Source organism: Talpa occidentalis, unplaced genomic scaffold, assembly GCF_014898055.3.
Source record: "Talpa occidentalis isolate TD23 unplaced genomic scaffold, MPIMG_talOcc4v2.1 talOcc4.11, whole genome shotgun sequence".
Classification (NCBI taxonomy): Eukaryota; Metazoa; Chordata; class Mammalia; order Eulipotyphla; family Talpidae; genus Talpa; species Talpa occidentalis.
The window spans coordinates 80,001,114-80,022,001 of NW_023601104.1; the positions used below are offsets into that span (position 1 = coordinate 80,001,114).

Sequence of the window (20,888 nt, forward strand, 5' to 3'; positions counted from 1 at the left end):
TATGCATACAAGAAATGGGGAACAGGCCAGAGATGCGGGAGGTGAGAGGATTCACCAGAGATAGAGTGGGGAACAGAACACCAGAGACAGAGTGGGGAACAGAACAGGTAGACTGAAATACACTGCTGAGGGGAGCAGCAGGTGAGACAGGAAAGGTCTGCTGCGCCATGTGGGTTGCTCCCTGACCGGCCAGGGATCAAAAACCATGCTGCAGAAGCTGTGGATAGCTTCACAGTGCTATGCTTAACCACTTGCGCCACCAGGGAGGCCCTATATTTGTCTTTTTAAAGATGCTTCTTCTTGCTCCTCCTTGGCTGTCTTTATTACCTCACTCCTCACGTTCCACCACGTGGCAGTTCATCATTACAAACATCCCTCTGGGCTATTTGTGAATGAGCTGTTATTTAAGATCTTGTGTTGATAATTCTGTCCAGCCATTCATGTACTGGAGAATTCATAGATAACATGGGAGAGATGACACCAGAAGTAAGGTATGCCAAATATCGAGAAATAGGAAATATAAAAGTACATTGTTATCCCATCTGTTGATAAAATATTATCTATCTACTACATGCTACGAGGTTTGTAATAAAATAGACAGATGCTTGTGTAGGATATTAAGAAGGAAAAAAAAGAATATTAAGGAGGAAAAGTAATCACAACCATGATGATAAAATATACCCTTAAACTGAGACACCAGAAAAACATAAAACAAAAAAATGTCTCCATAGAAATACTCCAGAATAGTACTTGTCTTTGGGTAATGGACATATATTCCTATATATTTGGGTAATGGATATATATTACTTATCTTCCTTATACTTTCCTTTATTTAAAACTTTTTCTGGGGGGCCTTCCTGGTTGCACAAGGGGTTAAACACTGCACTATGAAGTGATCTGCACCCTCTGCAGCACAAGTTCAATCCCCGGCCAGCCAGGAAGCAATCTACATGGAGAAGCAGACCTCTCCTACCTCACCTGCTGCTACCCTCAGCAGTGTGTTTCAGTCAATCTGCCTGTTCTGTTCCCCACTGTCTCTGGTGGATCCTCTCACCCCCCGCATCCCTGGCCTGTACCCCAGGTCTTGTATGCATAAATAAATAAATATTTTTAAAAAATTTGGGCCTCCCCTGGTGACACAGTAGGTTGAGCCCCGCGCTGTGAAGCTGTCTGCAGCCTCTGCAGTGCCAGTTAGATGCCAGCTGGCGAGGGTCCCTCATGGTGTAGCAGACCTCTCCTGCCTCGCCTGCTGTTCCCTTCAGCAGCGTATTTCGTCAGTCTGCCTGTTCTGTTCCCTGCTCTGTCTCTGGTGAATCCTCTCACCCTCCCGTGCATCTGGCCTATACCCCGGTTCTTGTATAAATAAATAAATAAATAAATCTTTAAAAAAAACTATGCAGTCTTTTAAAACTTTGATCAATAACAGTTTTATTCAAAGTGCTTGGAAAATGCGTTCAGCCCAAATAATACAACATTCCTTATAGGATACTAAAGCTAAGTGAGATTCCTCCTAAAGATTTTTTCAAATGGTAACATCATTATCCAGCCTGCAATTGCCATCCTTTAATTTTCATGACTTCTCAGAACCTTACAGATTTCAGACAGATTCTTGAGTTTGTGAATTTTAACTAAACATAGACTCGTTTAGCTATGATTGAAGAGCCATTGCTTGGGATTGTGTCCACAAATTAAGGCATTTCTAGCTTAAAAAAATTCCCACCCCCTCATATATAAAAAAAAAGGAAAACATCATATTAAAGAAATAACTCAGATTCCTTTATTTCCTCCTGTTTACCAAGAGCACATTTTCTTTATTTTACTTCATACATTCTAGACAATTCCTTAAGACAGAATGACTGATAGACCCGTTTCTCCAGTTTGTGTGAGTTCGTGACTGAGGATTTTTTTCCTTGTTAGGATGAAAGGCGCTTGCTTTTTTAAGTTCTGGGTAGACCAGTTTAAAAGTCTCACTCATCAGTGAAACCAATTGGAACACCTCCTGGCCCTTGAATTATGACCTTAGTGTGGAAAGGTGTATTTACTAATTCATACTAGAGTATGTATCTCTAATTATATATAATGTTTCTGTAATTAATATAAGAACTTTCTTAACCCCAGTGCCATTAGTTCTAACAGAAGTAACAAGAATTACCAACGTCTAACACTCTCTTATTTCTCCATCTTTCAAAAAGGTTGGTTTTTTTTTTTTTTACAGTATTCCCATCATAATAACAATGAGCTCATATATAGCTCTTGTTTGATAGGTCTCTAAAGTCTTTTAATCTATGGTAATCTTCCATCCCTGAAAAATCATCGGTTTGAAGAAACTGAGTTATTTTCTATAATTCCCCACATTCTGGATTTGGCTGATTACTTCTAAACTTCTAAGTGGTATTGTTAGGGGGAAATGATGTCCTGAGTTAATCCCATACAGGCTTTGTGGACCCCACCCCCACTCCAGACTAAAGCCATCAAGACATTGGGAAAGACAAATCCCATCACCACCAAGGGAGGGTGGCTGGGACCTGAGGGTGGAGCTGGGCAGCCAGGTTGGATATAAAAACCAAACACGTGGGCCTTGGGGGGCTCGCAATCGCTCCCTCCTGGCTTCACCTCTCCTGGCTGGCGGCCAACTCTGAGAGCGCCATTTTGGGATTCCTGATCGGTGGGTTGGGTAGGACTCATCTAAAACTTTGTCTCCCACTTTTCTCCCAGAGCTGTACATTTCCTCATTTCCCCTTCCCTTGTAAATAAACCTTTTATTAACCTTTCATGTGTGCCTGCAGTAGAATATTGATAAGTCCTTTTAAGCGCATGGGTGAGGACCCACAGTCAGGCACCCCGTTTTGTATCGGGGTTGCTCTACAACAGTTTGAACTCTTTAAATTGTTCCTTATGGCCTCCCTGGTGGCGCAAGGGGTTAAGCACCGCACTATGAAGCAATCGGCAGCCTCTGCAGCACCAGTTGGATCCCCGGCCAGCCAGAGAGCAACCCACATTGCACAGCAGACCTCTCCTGACTCTACCGCAGCTCCCCTCAGCAGTGTATTTCACTCAGTCTGCCTGTTCTGTTCCCCACTCTGTCTCTGGCGAATCCTCTCACCCCCCCGCACCTCTGGCCTGTACTCCAGCTCTTGTATAAAAATAAATAAATCTTAAAAAAAAAATTCCTTATTTCTCTTTCTGGTAGCAGGCTTAATTAGATTTTGATTCCAATGTTTAAAACGTACTTCTTAGGGAGGTAATGTATTTTCTTACTAGCCAAAAACTCTGAACCTGGTCAGATGATGAATTCCTTTGTATTCCTAGGATATACACAACAGTAAACAGACTGAAGGTTGGACTGGCAGTGACAGCTCACGTGACAGCTAACTTTCACGTGCTTTCCACGGCCAGGCACAATATCAAGCACTTTATATCTTCTTTTAATCTTCTCAACACCTTGCAGATGAGGAAACTAAAGATTAGAGAGTTTGATTAACTTGACCCAGTTAGCAAGTAAAGTGTGAGTTCAGAGGTCGAACTGCAATCCCAACTTTCTAGTCTTTCTCTGCTCTGAAAAACTTCAATACCCGGTCTCCGTAACTTCCGGTTCTGACGGCATCCAGGGGTACCCAGTCCTGCCCCGCCCCGCCTCGTCCATGGGTCGAGCCGGGTATAGGCCAGGAAAACTACACTTCCCAGAATGCACCGCGATCGCAAAGGCCTCACTACCGGCGGCCGCTCCTCGGTGCCATTTCCGTGGAGGGAACGGCGGTGCGGCCTGTGATCATGGCGCTGTTCCCGGCCTTTGCGGCCGTTAGTGAGGCTCCCGATAGCGGGAGCGCCAGGAAAGGTAAGCACCCAAAAGGGATGAAGGAGACACTCGGCGGGCTCAAGACGCAGTTTCTCGGGCTTAAATCGCGGCCCTTACCTTGCGTTTGTTTATCCACTTGTATCCCAGAGTTCTTCGCGCCGCCGCAGGGCCTTCTGGGAAGGCTTCTTTCTTGTCCTGGCGGCTGGAGGTCCAGTGTTAGGGAGGGAGAAAAGTCCGGGAGAGGTCCCGGCGCTGGGACTTGGGTATTATCAACTTGTTGGTCCCCATTCTTTCTCCGTACTTCAGATTCTTCATCTGCAAAATGAAAATAATGATATTTCACCTCTCAAGGAAACTCCTGATGCAGATGCTGGGGGTTCTCATTGCATCTTTCTTTCCTGTTTCACTTAATTCTGAAAGGCTTGTCGAAGTCATATCTTCTGGGAAACCTAGAGCTAGGGAATTAGGATCCACAGCCTCATCAAGCACAGTTTTCCTCCAGACAGGCACAGCTGGTGGGGGCAACAGCTAACGTTTACATATCGAGGGCCTCCTTGGTGTCAGTTGACGGTATTACGTTCTGTTTAAGCCTTAAACATTCCCAGGAGCGCTGCATTGTTAGAAATTGAGGCACATGGTGAATCATAATTTAGGTAACCCTAAATCATGCACCTTAACGTGGCAGAACCCAGTGTACCCGACACCTCTGTTATAGCCTCTCATCGCCCTACACCTCTTTTTGGGTAATACTTCTCATTATTGTAATTTCATATATAATTCGTGTAATTTTGGTCGTTCTTTACTAGACTGTAACCTCCACGTGATGTTTATTTAGCTCCTAGCAGAGGCCCAAAATATAGTCGGTGTTCAATAAATATTTGCTTGAAGTACAGTGCAGTAGTAGGTACTTACAAAGATAACAGTGCATGGAAGGATGTCTTAGGTGTTACCAGTGGATTACAGGAATAATGACTTTTGGTGGCGATACAAAGAAGACTTTATAAGGAATTAACTTTTGCAAAGTTAAAAGCATGAAATCTATACCGAAAATTGCAAATAGTCCAGTTTGTATGGAAATACAGAGGCGTTTATGAAGAGGAACCTTGGGAAAAAGGGAAGGGAAGGTAGTGACTTGAATGACAGGTCAAGAGTTTGTCCTTTTATTTTGGGAGAGTGAAATGGAAGATTGTTCTTGTTATTTCTCTTAACTGATACTTATTGGTCATCTGGGTTTCCAGCACTAGAATATGTGTAAAGTGCTTTTAAGTACTGCTTATTTAAAAATTAAACAGCATTATCACTTATGATAAAATTACCATTCTTTAATATTATCTCGTTGCTAATCAGTGTTCAAATATATATTGTCTAGAAAGTGGCCTGTTTGTTCAACTTAGGACCGAAATTTGCATTTTGTGGCTACATCTCTTAGGTCTCTTTTTAATATAAATTAAATCCATTTTCCCTTGTGATTTGTTAAGGAAACTGGGTCATTTTTCCTGTGGGCAGTACCTGCCCAATATTCATGTCTTTTAATAAGCTTCTCTGGCCCAGTATTGCCTGTAAACCGATAATTAGATCTAGAGAGTTAAAACAAGTATAATTTTTTAAGTTGAAAATAACCTATTAGAGTTGCTCTGCACTTACAGAATCGAATTAGAGGGATATGCTATCTCGTTTTCTTTTTTAGTGATAAGATTAATGTGTGGTTTCATGGACAGTCTGACTAATCCATTATGAAGTTGTCCATTAGCCTTTTGCCTAATGATTTTTGAAGCCATTTATGATTATTGCTTAGAGCCATTATTAAATGGGAGTTACAGAATGGTTAATTTCCCACTTTAACATTTCTCTTATATTTATAAGCGTCCATTATTGTATGAGAAACTTTTCCCCTACACTCTTGCCCAGAAATACAGTTCAGGCAGGAACAGCAAGAAGAATACTTGATTTTGTCAGTTTTTAGAATAACGAGTTGGGGTCTTCCTTAGTATGATTCATAGAAAAATACATAGTTGGTCATTCTGTTGGCCACAGTATGTATTTCTCATATATTTATTTGATCTTCACAGTTTCTGGCTCAAAGCTCCCAAAAGCCTTGGACTTTTCTATGAGTTGAGAGTGACAAACTTGTTATGTTATGTTATGTTATGTTGACTTTGGGGAAGCACTAAGGGTAGAGGCGGGTTGCCAGGTGAACCAATCTTCTGATCAGAAGATTGAAACTTTCAGTCCACCCCAGAGACCCCTGGGGAGGGTAGAGGGAATGGAGATTGAGTTCAGTTGCTGATGGCCAGTGAATTAATAAGTCATGTCTGTGTAATGAAGCCTCCATAAAAACCCCAAAAGAAGGGAGCTTCCAGGTCGGTGGACATTTGGAGGCTTGTGGAGATGGTGCCCTGGAGAGGGCAGATTCCCCACAGCTTGCTGTATGCATCTCTTCCATCTGGTTGTTCCTCAGTCATGTCCTTTGTAATAAATTAGTGATCTAGTGAGTAAATGGGTTTACTGAGTTCTGTGGGTGGTTGTAGCACATTAATTGAACCCGAGGAAGGGGCCAGGGTCAATGAATTGTAGTTGTCTGGTCAAAAGCAGAGGGCTTTCGGATGGTGTCAGAAGTGATGGTCTTGAGAGGTTGAGCAATTAGTCTGTGGAATCTGATGCGATCTCTGGGTAGTGGCAGAATTTTCATTCTTGGAGTCTCAGAATTGCTTGTTGCTATGGGGAAGCCTCCAACCACATCCTGGTTGGAGTCAGGTCCAGGAATCTTAATAGGGTCCTCAAAACATTGTAGAGGTGACCAGTGCAGTGCCTTTCATTTTAACCTTTTTATTTTGAACTCATGGATTTCTGATATTTATCTTTCAATCCGTTGCAGACATTTTTTCTAATGCTCAAATTGCCCCATTGTTGGCTAATGAGAGCCTAATCAAGTTGGTGCCTGTGTCTTTTTGACATGACCCAGTTGTCCTTAATCACTTCCTTGCTTTCCGGCCTAAAAGATGCCCAGAATTTACTGCTACATGTCTTGCTAGGGCTTGGAATTGGTTGTTTTTCAAAAAAAGGAAGCAAAACCAAAACCTTGCTTTCTCCTAGTGGGAAATGGCGTGGGTTTGTCAAAACCACAAATTGCCTGTTAGACGTAGTCATCGTGCTGAGTTGTCATTACTTTTAGACATTTTCAGTGGCCAGAACCGGGAAGAGAAAAATTGTAGGGTAAGGTAAAAAGTATCAGGTTTTTCTGCCCTCCTGCCATTAGGATAGATGATGGAACCCCACGGTCCTGAATGCATGCTTGATGGCGGGCACCTGGAATAGGGTGTGGGCATATGTAGATGGGATTCACCTGGGCTAAGAACGGACTTTTAAGGGTGGCGTCACGGGGATGCCAGCAGAAGCAGAGAAACGAAAGCAGAGAACCACGAGAGAGAGCCCAGAAAGAGTGAAGACTTGCTGGGGGTTGGGAGTCCTACCAGCCTCGCGGCCCCCCCGCCCCCCTGCCTGCTGTGTACCTGGTAAATCCCAATAAAAGCCTGCAAAAGACACTGGGGGCTCCAGGACTGTCCTCCTTTACCCGGTCTGCTGGATCATGGAAAACCTGCTCAGGGACCCTTCCTACCCCTACAAAAATATATCGTAATTCATATGGGTATTACTAACCCAACCTTAAGACTCTGAGATTTTCACTACAGGTCTTTGCTTTAATATTTATATTTCTTTCCTCTTGTGCTTAGAATCTTAATTCCTACTACCACTAGTACAATTGTGTATGTGTAATATCTATATTATCTATATATGTACTAATGTGACTAATAATAGTTCAGTATTTATAGTTCTGTTCTTAAGACATATCACACAAGCAGGTTGTCAGATGACTGTGTTTAAAAATTATTTGAAATAATTCTCTGTGTGGTTTAGTTACCATTTCATATACAATTAGGTATGTTTGTTTTTAATTTTGGGGGATTGCTATTTTCTTCCTTTTGATTTGATCATATTTTATAATGTGGAATACTACATGATTCTAAATATAACCCAGGTAAATTCAGAGGAAAAAAAGGCTTTCATCTCTGCACCTCCAAGTTAATTTAACTTTTAGGGGAAGAAAACTTCTATTAGTCACTGATATCCTCCCTTCCTGCACCCCCCCTTATTATGAGCAATTCTATTTCCCTCCTCCTTCCTAAAACCACACTGTTCTGCCTTTTATCCTAAACCCTAGAGCTCACTCGATAGCAGAGTATAGAGATCATTCTCGTTTCTTTTTTTTTTTTAAAGATTTATTTATTTATACAAGCACTGGGTACAGTCAGAAGCGCGGGAGGGTAAGAGAATTCACTAGAGCCAGAGCGGGGAGCAGAGCAGGCAGAAGGACCGAGGTACACTGCTGAGGGGAGCAGCGGGCGGCAGGAGAGGTCTGCGCGCCATGTGGGACCCTCCTCCGGTGGCCGGGGAGCAGCCAGGAATTGAACCAGTGCTGCAGAGGCTGTGGGCAGCTTCGGAACCCAGCGCTCAACTGCTGCGCCACTGGGGAGGCCCCATTCTCGTTTCTTTTGACTGGTATACAACTCCAGAGTATGGATGTTACCTACTTTATTCAGTTACCTATTAAGGACATTTAGACTATTTCTGGTATATATACACAATGGAAAACTACTCAGCCATCAAAAAAGATAAACTCAAGCCATTCACAGCAACATGGATGGAGCTAGAAAGAACAATGCTCAATGAAATAAGCCAGGAGGAAAAAGGAAAAATACCAGATGGTTTCACTTATAGGAGGAATATAGGGGAACCAAATAATGGATCAGGGGAAAATAGAATAATAATAATTTTTAAAAAAACAAAACTACCAGGCAACCATAAATAAGACATTCTGTGAGGGAGATGGAGGAAAAGGGATCAAAATGGGAGAGACGAGCACAAGGGACTATGGTGAAGGTTCACGGGTGAACTGGTGGTGAGAATTTTATGTGGACTGCATGATGATGTAAAGGATATAATAAAATAAAGTATGGACTCATGAGAGGATCTGGGGGAAAAAAAAAATAGAAGCTCTGTGCCTCTTTCCTATGGGTTCCCACCAGAAGGTGCCTTAGAGTTTTGGAAAGTTTTGGGGCATCAGTGGCCCTGATTTGGCTCAACCCTGTTTGGCTGGACATTTACCCACTAGGGGATGGGTAACTTTGGGTGTTTATTTATTTATGCATACATGAGCTGGGGTACAGGTCGGAGGTGTGGGGGGTGAGAGGATTCACCAGAGACAGAGTGGGGAACAGAACAGGCAGATTGACCGAAGTACACTGCTGAGGGGAGCAGCGGGCGAGACAGGAGAGGTCTGCTGTGCCATGTGGTTTAGCTCCCTGGCCAGCCAGGGATTGAACTTGTGCTGCAGAGGCTGCAGACAGCTTCATAGGTTGTGTCTTAACCCCTTGCGTCACCAGGGAGGCTCCAACTTTGGGTGTTTGGTTTGAAACTATTCTCTTTCTCTTTCTATTGTATACTAGTTCTATTAAAGTTCTTTTCTCTTGAATTAAGAAAGAAACGCTCTGTACTTGTGGCCTTAGGTCATAAAAATGTAAGATCATGTTAGTAGTAGTAAGTACAGTGTTTCAATTAAAAAGAAAATTAAATTTCCAAGCAGGAAAGACAGGCAGTAGCAAGGTAAGGGACGCTCTGCTTTCCTCTCTCTGGGTACTGAGAGGTATTCCAGGATTTAAGTAGGCATCACTTTTAGTGAGGAGGGTGAGGGAAGCTTAATTCCGCAAGTCATTGTTCCACCAAACACACACAGGGCTCCCTTATGTTAAGAGCAACAGAGTCCCTTGTCTGATCCTTCCAGATTATTTTTTAGGATTGTGTGCTCTTAAAACATGGTTGCTTGGGAATCAAATATTTGGACAGAGTTGGGATGAAAAATGGCATATCAGTTTATTTAGCTGATACAGTATCTGAAGTGGGTGTATGAGCCACAGGAGAAACTAAACCCAGTTTTCCCCCAAACTCAGCCTGTTGTGCATCCTGTATCCACATATCAGAAATTGGCACCTCCATTCACCCAAGCCAAAACTAGACACGTGGCTTATCTTTCCCTTGCCCACATTCCATTCTTCATCCAGTCTTTTCAGATAGCTCTTAAATTCTTTAGTTTCCATTCATTGCCACCACCTAACTTTTTGCCACCATCATCTTTTGGATTATTACAATAGTCTCCTAAATGGTCTCCCGTCTTTAGTCTTGCCTTGGTTCCTTGAACCACTCTCTACCCTACACCTTCACAGCCAGAATTTATTTTAATTTTTTAATGGAATACTGCTTATTTAGCTTCTAACACATTTTAGCATTATTTGGAACAAAAAAAATTAACAAATTGTTGCAAATTGTGTTTGGTACAAAAGGTTCTGGAACTTTCATTGATGCAGTGACTCTTTCGTTGGCTGACAATGAAGAGGTCCACAATTAGTTAAAAGGCATTTTATTTTATTTATTTTTTTTTAAAGATTTTTTTTTAATAGAGACATGTTTTATTTATTATTATTTTTTTGTTTTGTTTGTTTTGTTTATACATGCACTGGGTACAGTCAGAAGCACGGGAGGGTGAGAGAATTCACCAGAGCCAGAGCGGGGAGCAGAGCAGGCAGAAGGACCGAAGTACACTGCTGAGGGGAGCAACGGGCGGCAGGAGAGGTCTGCGCGCCATGTGGGACCCTCCTCTGGTGGCTGGGGAGCAGCTGGGGATCGAACCAGCGCCGCAGAGGTCGCCGACAGCTTCGCAACCCAGTGCTCAACCGCTGCGCCACCGGGGAGGCCCTAAAAGGCATTTTTTAAAAACCTACACACAGTGTCTTTTTTTTTTTTTTTTTAATAGAGGCATGTTTTATTTATTCATTTATTTGTTTGTTTGTTTGTTTTGTTTATACATGCACTGGGTACAGTCAGAAGCGCGGGAAGGTGAGAGAATTCACCAGAGCCAGAGCGGGGAGCAGAACAGGCAGAAGGACCGAAGTACACTGCTGAGGGGAGCAGCGGGCGACAGGAGAGGTCTGCACGCCATGTGGGACCCTCCTCCGGTGGCCGGGGAGCAGCCGGGGATCGAACCGGCACTGCAGAGGCTGCGGGCAGCTTTGCAACCCAGCGCTCAACCGCTGCGCCACCGGGGAGGCCCCACCTAAAAGGCATTTTAAACTGTGACACTGAACTGAAGAAATCCAAGCACTCCTCATGGCAGCTGACCCCCCCCCCCCCGCCTTTTTCTGCAGCCACAAATTACAGAAATTCTGTATCCTTACATACAAAATGAAGACAGCCTGCAGCTAAATGAATGCCCACTGCAGGGCCATAGGCCCAGCCTTCCAGGGCACACCCTGAGCTGTGGCCCCTCCAGAAATCATGTTTCCCCACCCCATAGCCTCACCACCTTGCAGGGAGCATAGAACATTTGTCTTTGTAACCAGAATTTTAAAGTGTATTTATTTAAAAACACTGTGTGCCACTCAACTGGCCTAAATGCTTAATTGTACTAACTCACTGAATTCTTACAACCCTATGAGATTGGTATTATTGTGTGCTTTTAAGGGAGAGGAAATAGAAGCACAGAGCCGATGAGTTACTTGTCCACTATCACATGGCTGGTAAGTCACAGAGTCAGGCTTTGAGCTCAGGCCAACTAGCTTCAAAACTTGGGCTCTTACACACTATTCTTTGCTGCTGGTCTTCTGAAATCTGGATCTGATTTTGTCACTCTTGCTGGAAGCTCTGGAGCATCTATCCATTGCTGTTAGGATAAACCCAGACTCTCTACTGTGTTTTCTTTGTTTTTAATTTTTTTTTAATTTCTCTATATATTTTACATCATTATTCATTTTTGTACAGTTTGCTTTCTCCTCTCAGGTGTAATCCCCATAAAATTCCCACCACCAAGTCACCCATGAACCATCACCATAGTCTCTTGTGCTCTTCCCGCCCCTGTTTTAATCCCTCTCCCTCCACTCCCCTGCTGAATGTCTCTGATTTATAGTTGCCTGCTAGTTTTGTCTCCGCCCCCCCCGCCGCCCATCCCTTACTTGGTTTCTCTATATTCCTCCTATAAGTGAAACCATCTGATGTTTTTCTTTTTCCTTCTGACTTATTTCACTGAGCATAATCCCCTCCAGCTCCATCCATGTTGCTGCAAATGGCATGTGTTTATCTTTTTCGATTGCTGAGTAGTATTCCATTGTGTATATATACACCATATCTTCTTGATACAGTCATCTGTTTTTGGGCATTTAGGTTGTTTCCATATCTTACCTATTGTAAATTGTGCTGAGTAAAACTAGGGGCGTGGGTAGCCCTCTGAATTAATGCTTTTTGTCCTTTGGATAAATTCCTGGGAGTGGAATTGCTGGATCATATGGTAACTGCATTTTTAGTCATTTGAGGGTCCTTTACACAGCTTTCCATAGGAGCTGGACCATTTTACATTCCCACCAGCAGTGCAAGAAAGTTCCTTTTTCTCCACATCTTCACCAGCATTTGTTGTTACTAGTTTTTTTTAATATGTGCCATTCTCATGGTAAGAGGTGGTATCTCATTGTGGTTTTCAATTGCAGTTCCCTGATTATAAGTGATGTTGAACATTTTTTTTCATATACTTGTTGGCCATTTGCATTTCCTCTTTGGAAAAGTGTCTTTTAGCTCTTCCCATTTTTTACACTTGCTCTTAGCCAAAAGGCCAATAAGCAACCTTCTGCCCACTTTTTTTAAAGATTTATCTTATTTATACAAGAGCCGGGGTACAGGCCAGATGCGCGGGAGGGTGAGAGGATTCACCAGAGACAGAGCGGGGAGCAGAACAGGCAGACTGATGAAATACACTGCTGAGGGGAGCAGTGGGTGAGACAGAGGAGAGGTCTGCTCACTATGTGGGTTGCTCTGAGGCTAGTGTGGATCGAATTGGCACTGCAGAGGCTGTGGACAGCTTCACATTGCTGCGCTCAACTGCCTACGCCACCAGGGAAGCCCCAACCTTCCGCCCGTTTTTTTGGCTGTATTGTTGGCTTTGCTTTTGTTGCGCCTTGTGAGCTCTTTGTAGATCTCTGAAATCAGTCCCTTATCAGTTATATGCAGTACAGATATTTTCTCCCAATCAGTAGGGTGTCTCCTTGTTTTGGTTTTTATTTCTTTTGCTGTACAGAGCTTTTTAGTTTGATGTAATCCTAGCTGTTTATCTTTTCCTTCACTTTCTTTGTTTTGGGGGATGAACTTTAAAGATATTTCTGAGATGTATGTCATGGAGTGTTTTGCCTTTGTTTTCTTCTATATGTTTTATGATTTCAAGTCTTATCAATTTTGAGTTCATTTTTTGTGCATAGTGTGAAGTAGTAGTCTAGTTTTACTCTTTTACATGTGGTGGTACAGTTTTCCCAGCACCATTTATTGAACAGACTATCCTTGTTCCATTGCATAGTCTTTGCTCCTTTGTCAAAGATTAGTTGTCCATATACGCGTGCCTTTATTTCTGGGTTTTCAATTCGATTACTTGGTCTTTGTTTTTGTTCCAGTACCATACTGTTTTAATTATTATGGCTTTGGGCCTCCCTGGTGGCGCAGCGGTTGAGCGCTGGGTTGCGAAGCTGCCCGCGGCCTCTTCAGCGCCGATTCGATCCCCGGCTGCTCCCCGGCCACCAGAGGAGGGTCCCACATGGCGCGCAGACCTCTCCTGCCACCCGCTGCTCCCCTCGGCAGTGTTCTTCGGTTCTTCTGCCTGCTCTGCTCCCCGCTCTGGCTCTGGTGAATTCTCTCACCCTCCTGCGCTTCTGACTGTACCCAGTGTATGTATGAACAAACAAACAAACAAATAAAACATGCCTCTATAAAAAAAAAAATAATTATTATGGCTTTGTAGTATAACTTGAAGTTTGGGCATGTGATACCTCCATTCTCCTTCTTTTTAGTTAGGAGAGCTTTGGCTCTTCAAGGTTTTTTGTGATTCCATATGAATTTCATCAATATTTGATCTGTTTCTTTGAAAAATGCCATTGAGATTTTTATCGGAATTGCATCTGAATCTGTACATTGCTTTCTCTACCTTTTTTTTAAAAGCCCTTAAGCACTCCAGATTTGATTTTGCTCTCTTACTCCTTTCTCCCAATGATCCAGCCATTTCTCGGAGGACCCTACTTAATTCATGGTCTTTATGGAGGCATTTCCTCTACCTATCCACTTCCTAGAAGCACATTGCCTGCTCCTTCTCATCCTTTAGGTTCCAACGGACAGGTTCTCCCTGGCAGTTTGTTCTGGCCCATACCTAGTTTGGATTCTTCTATACTCCATGTATTCTCTTTGTGTTGGCATTTGTCACATGCTTGTCAGCGGCTGCCCGTTTATTAGCTCCCTGAGGGTTGATGTATCTGACTTGATTGAGATGTAGGTCTCAAAAGGTCAGTGATGGTTTAAGTTCAAAACCCAGGAGTTTAGTTCTTTATAAATTACTTTTTTTTTCCATAGCAGTTTTATATGGCAAAGCCTCATTGTAACTAAAAACCGGTCTAGTTCCTACTGAAGGACTTCGGAGGGTCACACACTGTATGATGTTTTGACGTCTGTGTTTCTTTACATTTCCTCCAAGCTGTCATCACTATCCAGAATATTTATGTAAAAATATAATGGAATTGTTTGAGAACATCTGTCCTTAACATATTGTTTTTTTTATCTTTTTCTTTGCTCATGAGAGAATCTGATGATTGTGGAAATAATTGTGCTGTCAGTGAGCAACAGCAACTATTTTCACATCATACTCCTTGCCAGAAATTAGGCCCAAGAGGAAGGGAACCAACTTCAGAAGGAAAGAAGGTCACAGTAGAAGAAATATCGCATGAACAGTTGTTTAGCACTTACTAGATGAGAGAGGCCTTACAAGTGACGTAATCGCTTTGAGCCTTCCTCTCCGATACAGTGGAGATCACAGTACCTCCCACCAAACTTTGCTGTCAGGATTAAACTGTATAAAGGATGGAAAACGCTTCACCTGGTCCTTGGCGTACAATTCACACTAAGTGAGGAGCTCTTTCTCTCCCCTTTTCCTGTTCCTTTTCCTGTGTCTTCTTTCGGAATTTTCCTTCTTCTCTAGCCTCTTTTCCAAAAATACTTACAAAACTCCTACTGATGTGTGGCTGGCATTGCAGTGCTGGGGACATAACAGTGAGTAAAACACAGCACCTGTCATCATGAAGTATGTACCCCAAATGCTCCTCCTCACTAATATGCAGTTACCATGAGAAACTAGGCTGCAGAATATATAAAGAAAGAGTTAGTAGTAAAAAGACAGTGCAATTTAAAAATGGGCATGTGATTTGAATAGCTATTTCTCTTCAACTATCATGACCAATAAACACATGAAAAAGATGCTCAGCATCACTAATCAGCAGGGAAATGGAAATCAAAACCACAGTGAGAATACACAGCTCTCTCTCTAGGGTGATTATAATTTAAAAGACAGTAGCAAGTTGGCAACAATATGGAGAAATTGGAATCCCCATGTTAATGGGAATGTAAAATGGTGCAACCAATTTCAAAAACAACCTGGCAGTTCCTCAAAATTCTACACCTGAGTTACCATGTGTGACCCAGCAGTTCTCCTCCCAGATAGCACTAAAGTATACCATATAATGTCCATAGTGACATTACGCATAATAATCAAAGAAGGGCACCTCCCTGGTGGTTGCAGGGGGTTAAGATGCAACCTATGAAGCTATTTGTGGCCACTGTAGCACGAGTTCGATACCGGCCATCCAGGGAGCTACCCACTTGGCGCAGCAGAGCTCTCCTGTTTTGCCTGCTGCTCCCCTCAGCAGTGTATCAGCATCAGTCTGCCTGTTCTGCTCCCCACTCTGTCTCTGGTGAATCCTCTTACCCCCCCCCCACTCCTCTGGTCTGTACCCCAGTCCTTGTATACATAAATAAATAAATCTTTAAAAGAAAATCAAGGAAGCTAAGCACCTGAGTGTCCATGAGTCCATCAGCTGATGAATGGATTAAATGCTTATCTACCGAATGGAATATTATTTGGCAATGAAAAGGAATGAAGTACTAATATGTGGTACAGCATAAATGAACCTTGAAAAATATTATGCCAATTGAAAGAAGGCCATTACAAAAGAACATTCTGTAAGATCTCATTTATTTTAAATGCTTAAAAGAGACAGATCTGGAGAGACAAAAAGATTAGTGGGTTGAGAGTGGGGGTGGGGGTGCAGAAAGTGGGTGATGGAGAAAGTGCTAATAGGGATAGAGTTTCTTCCTGGGGCGATGAAAATGTTCTAAAATTATTTTATGGTGATAGTTGCACACTTCTAAATATACTAAAAACTGTTGAGTTGTATGCTTTAAATGGTAAAGCCTTATGGTATATAAGTACAGTTCAGTATGACAGCTAAACGTGTAATTACCCTTCTCTGCTAACTTCATTTCATGGGTTCTCCTTGGCAGAAGAATGTGCGGTGACTTCCCATTTGAAAACAGAACAGGACAAGATAAAAACCCCACTAAGGGTCCCCCTGCTGCTTCTATCCCATCTTTTATTTCTTTCCCTCACTGTTGAGACTCCTAAAAATTAGGAAATAAGTAATTTAGAAGTAGTTCATTGTGGAAGGGTTAGAAATTGATGGTTAAAAGCAGAAAAAAGATTTTCGAAATTGAATCTTACCACTCAATAATCCTTATTAACATCTTGTATAATTTTAGCACTAGAGAAGTTGACACCTTGTGTTTTTATTTTCAAAGAGGAATGAATCCTATTACAAGGAAGGGCTTACACTATTATCCTAAGCTAGAATATTAGAATTGTTTTTAGAGAAAAATCTCTTCATCTTCTCTATTAACATTAAACATGGTAGCTTGTGTACATGATTTGATTTTTTTGACTTTTGGGGATTGTCTGGGTCAAATTCAAGATCATTAAAGCCTCATGTGTTGGGAGTGTGCATTTCATGCCCATGGGCTGGGATGTGTGAATACTTGTTGCCTTTTAGGCCATACAAGCGACATGGCTCTGAAGCTGTACAAGAGGATCTCATACGAGTTTTAGAGTATGGTAAGCCCTGTGCCTGTGAAATAAAAATTCCATGGATTCCCTTCTGCTTCTGTGGACTGTTCAAAATGTCTGGCTGTGAATTAATGTCAGCTGATAAGATGGATGCCCCTGCCTTAGAAATATTGAGCTAATGTCATTGATCTCCCCTCTCCCCCACCTCCCCCTTCTGTCTCTGCAGAACTAGACTGGCTGAGCAACCCAAGCTTTTGTGTTGGAACCATAGCATCTCTGAGCCCACAAACTGAAGAGGCCACAGCCCCTGTTTTGGAGGGGTCGCTGCTGACAAGGTAGGGTCTTTGGGTGGCTGGATTTGTGCTCCTTGTCAGCCTACTGTCTGTAGCCCAGTTTGAATGCTACTCATTAAAAAGCCTAAAAAAACTTCCTTTTACTTCAAGTAATGAGGTGATCTTTGAATATTTTCCCTTACCTCACGCTTATAGATTATTCCTTTTTTTCCCCTTTGCGTTGCAGTGGCAAGTACATGACACGGTTACTGCCAATAATTAGGCCATGAGGGAAATGCATCGTTGCGGTTCTTAAGTAACTTTACTAACCTCATTAGTAACCTTCAGAATATTGTAATTCAGATATTTCTTCAGTTGCATTTTTGACACTTATAAGTAGAAGCTCTTATAAAATAGGACAGAATCTCATGAAAAGCAGGGGAAAACAGAATGTCACACATCTCTACTCAGCTTTGAAAGAATTTTGTTTTAGATCATTGACTTGAGAAATGAGCTTTTACAAATTTAGACTAGATGGTCTCGTTAATTTGATGAATCCTGGGAAGCCATGTACTCTAAAGGTTTAAGAAGTCTTTGGAAATTGAGAAGAGTTGATGCATGAGAGGGAGTTATTTGTAGATAATTCATGATGAGGAATAAATATTTCATTAAAAACTTTAAAAACAAGGACCAGAATTAAACCTTTTTTGGGGGCATTAAGTTCATGTAAGCATAATACACTGAAAATAAACCTATATTTAATGAGATAACTGGTAGATTATTTTTACTTAAAAATGTATAGATATGACAATATTGTTTTAGAAAGTACTGAATTTCTTATTTAATTCTTAAGTGTTACGGTGAATTGTAGCCTAGGAGAGCAGTATATATTATATGGTCAAATAGTAAGTTGATGGGGTATTATAGAGTCCTTCTGTATATTTGTTCTGTTTGCATGTTAACATATTTTTTTCCCCAATTCTTTCTTGAAAATAATTCTGATTTTTCCAAAAAGAAGTCCTCTGAAATCAGAGCCTTCAGATGAAAGTGACTTTAACAAAAAGTTCAAACAAGCAAGCCGAAAAAAGAAGAAAGAGAAGAAGAAAAAACGGAAGCATCAGCATCATAAGAAGACCAAGAGAAAACGTGGGCAGTCGAGCTGCAGTGGATCTGAGCCAGATACTGACTCTGAAAAGGGCAAATCTTCCAGGAGCACTCAAGACAGTAAAAAAGAATCAGAGAAATTGAAGTAGGTTATTTATTCTCAAATTCCTATGCTATTTTATTTTTTTTTAAGATTTATTTTATTTATTTATGCATACAAGAACTGGGGTGTGGGCCAGAGGTGTGGGGTGGGTGAGAAGACCCACCAGAGACAGAGTAGGGAGCAGAACAGGCAGGCTGACTAAAATACACTGCTGAGGGGAGCAGGGGCGAGACAGGAGAGGTCTGCTGCTCCATGTGGGTCAGCTCCCTGGTCGGGGATCAAACTCAGGCTGCAGTGGCTGGTGATAACTTGGTAGAGCTGAGACTTAGCCCCTGTGCCACCAGGAGGTCCCCTCCTACGATATTTTAAATATTAAATTTTCTCTCTCCGTGTTTGTCACAAGTTAAACATTGAAATGATTATTTAGCCATTCGATCAAAATGGAGCCAATAAATATCTCAGTAAAACTCAGGGTGAAAAAGCAGAGTTAATGGCCAAGGTTAAAGAAGAAAAGAAAGCTGTCATTTAAGAAATTAGGGCCATGATTTTATTTGAGAAATGTTACTTTGACATAGTAATGATTATGTCAGAATTTGATTCAGACAAAAATTCTTTGGGACTTTTGAAAGGTGGCATGTGTGCCACAGTGGACGTGTGCCAGTGCATTGGAGAGTCCCATCTCTGAGGGGTTCGTTGCCTTCACACTTATAAGAGGGTACGAGGAATGTCTTCTCTTCCTCGATGTCGCTTCCCCTCAGTCACTCCCATCCACCCCTGTGAGGTGTGTGTTCTCTCTCTCCCACTAACCACCAATCCTCTTCTCCCTCTTGCTCTCATTCACACTTGCTTAGACCCAGGATGTGCAAGGTAAAGAATAGCTCATGACCCCAGAGTTTCCTTTCCTCGGGGGCCTCTCTTCTCCCCAGTTGTGCTCTGCTGCCTACCTTGAGCACTTGTTCAAGTCATTCCATAGAAAGGTCACAGCAGAGATGCTCGGGTAGCTTGCCTCTCGGCTTAGTCTGACATCTTCCTACATAGGGAGGCGCTTTGCCCATAGGTGGGACAGGTGGTGTGTAGTGAAACTACCTGATCTGTTCCTCACTTCACTTTTTTATTTCCTTTGTTCAGATGACCCAGAAGAGAGAAAATTTGTTATCAGACTTTGGTGACTCTTCAGGGATTATTTGCTTTTGTTGTGTGTTTGGAAGTCCCACTGATGTCAGTGAGAGCCTGCTTGGAATCTGGCCTGTAGATTTTCCATCAGTGAGGCTAACACTGCAGTCTCCCGGGACCCTTCTGTCATCAGAGCAGAGCTGGAAAGCCTCACAGGCCTCTGTGGCTCACAGGGTCCAGATTTATTTAGCTCTCTGCATCTCAGGTAGTATACCTGTAACCCAAGCTTGCTCCTGGAGTTAAAAACTAAGGAGTCAAGCAAAAGATTCTGAATTTGTCTCAGTTTCTGTGGGCAGGAACCATGCCTACCTTGTATACCATTGTGTCTCCCTAGCAGTTGGCACAAGGCCACATACAGAGTAGGCATGCAGTAAATACATGGTGTTTTGTGAATGAATGAATTTGTTATTGATATTCTTAAGTATGTCTTCAAAGCAAAATACATTAATCATTGAAAACTTACCTTCAATTGCTTGCCTGTTTTTGTAGCTGAGGAAAATGCGTTTTAAAGGATTTTCTGAAGCCACACAGGAACTAGCATTGAGACTTGAAAGATAGTTATTTTCAGTCTCTGCTTAACCACGTCAGAAGTGAGCTTACAGCCTTTTGATAGTTTCATGATGCAGACAGCAATTTTAGCTTTGTTGCTATTTTGCAGAATATCCCCATTAAGGTCAAAGTAGATGGTTCTTTACTTTCTATTAGCTTCTGTAGTCTCTTCCTGGGAAGGTGACCTGGAAGAATTGTTTGTTCCCATAGAGACAGGACTGATATATACTGAGTTGTCAGAGTCTTTCCGTGATGTCAGGAAAGGGGGTTCATGGTGTAGTGCACCATGTGGGACTCTATTTCAGGGTGATCGAGGGACAAGTTCCCTGGAGGCCACAGCTTCTAATTGACCTCTGTTTCCTAGGATGAGCTCCTCGTCGCTGTCAGGTGGAGACAGCACTTCCTTGCACTCAGCCCAGACCACATCCTGCTTTATGACCTCAGTACTCAATAGGAAAGGGATAAGGGCTTCCTTACTCCCGAGGGGGACCTATAGCTGGTCCTTCTTCCCTCCGAGCTCTCCCCTCACCCTGCTGGTTTTCCATCTCTTTCTGTAAAGGGTCCGTCTCTTTCTCTCCCTTCACTACTCCTTATGGGGTTTTTGTTGCTGATAGAAAACCTCCATGGTTGTTCTGAAGGGGAATGTGTTAAAATCACCACATACAGGCCTCCCTGATGCACAGGGGTTAAAGTCTCAGCACTATCAAGCTATCACCAACCACTGCGGCCTCAGTTTGATCCCCAGCCAGAGAGCTGACCTACATGGCGGAGCAGACCTCTCCTGTCTCGCCCACTGCTTCTCTCAGCAGTGTATTTCAGTAGATCTGCCTGTTCTGCTCCCTACTCTGTCTCTGGTGAATCCTCTCACCC

General features: G+C 42.5%; 1 protein-coding gene across 4 annotated transcripts in view; it reads left to right on the forward strand.

The window, feature by feature from the left end:
- The first annotated feature begins 3,716 nt into the window (after window positions 1–3,716).
- NRDE2 (NRDE-2, necessary for RNA interference, domain containing) overlaps window positions 3,717–20,888 on the forward strand; it is a 48,843-nt gene continuing 31,671 nt past the window's right edge. For 3 of the 4 annotated variants that reach the window (XR_008550395.1, XM_054691648.1, XM_054691645.1), the window contains exons 1-3: window positions 16,732–16,865; window positions 17,044–17,152; window positions 18,105–18,338. Coding sequence is in view for 3 of the 4 variants with exons in the window: in XM_054691648.1 (XP_054547623.1) it covers window positions 16,778–16,865; window positions 17,044–17,152; window positions 18,105–18,338 (431 nt within the window). In the remaining variant the exon portion in view is untranslated. Of the gene's footprint in view, window positions 3,836–16,731; window positions 16,866–17,043; window positions 17,153–18,104; window positions 18,339–20,888 lie in introns of those variants that run through there. The other variant, XM_037503714.1, reaches the window with a different exon arrangement.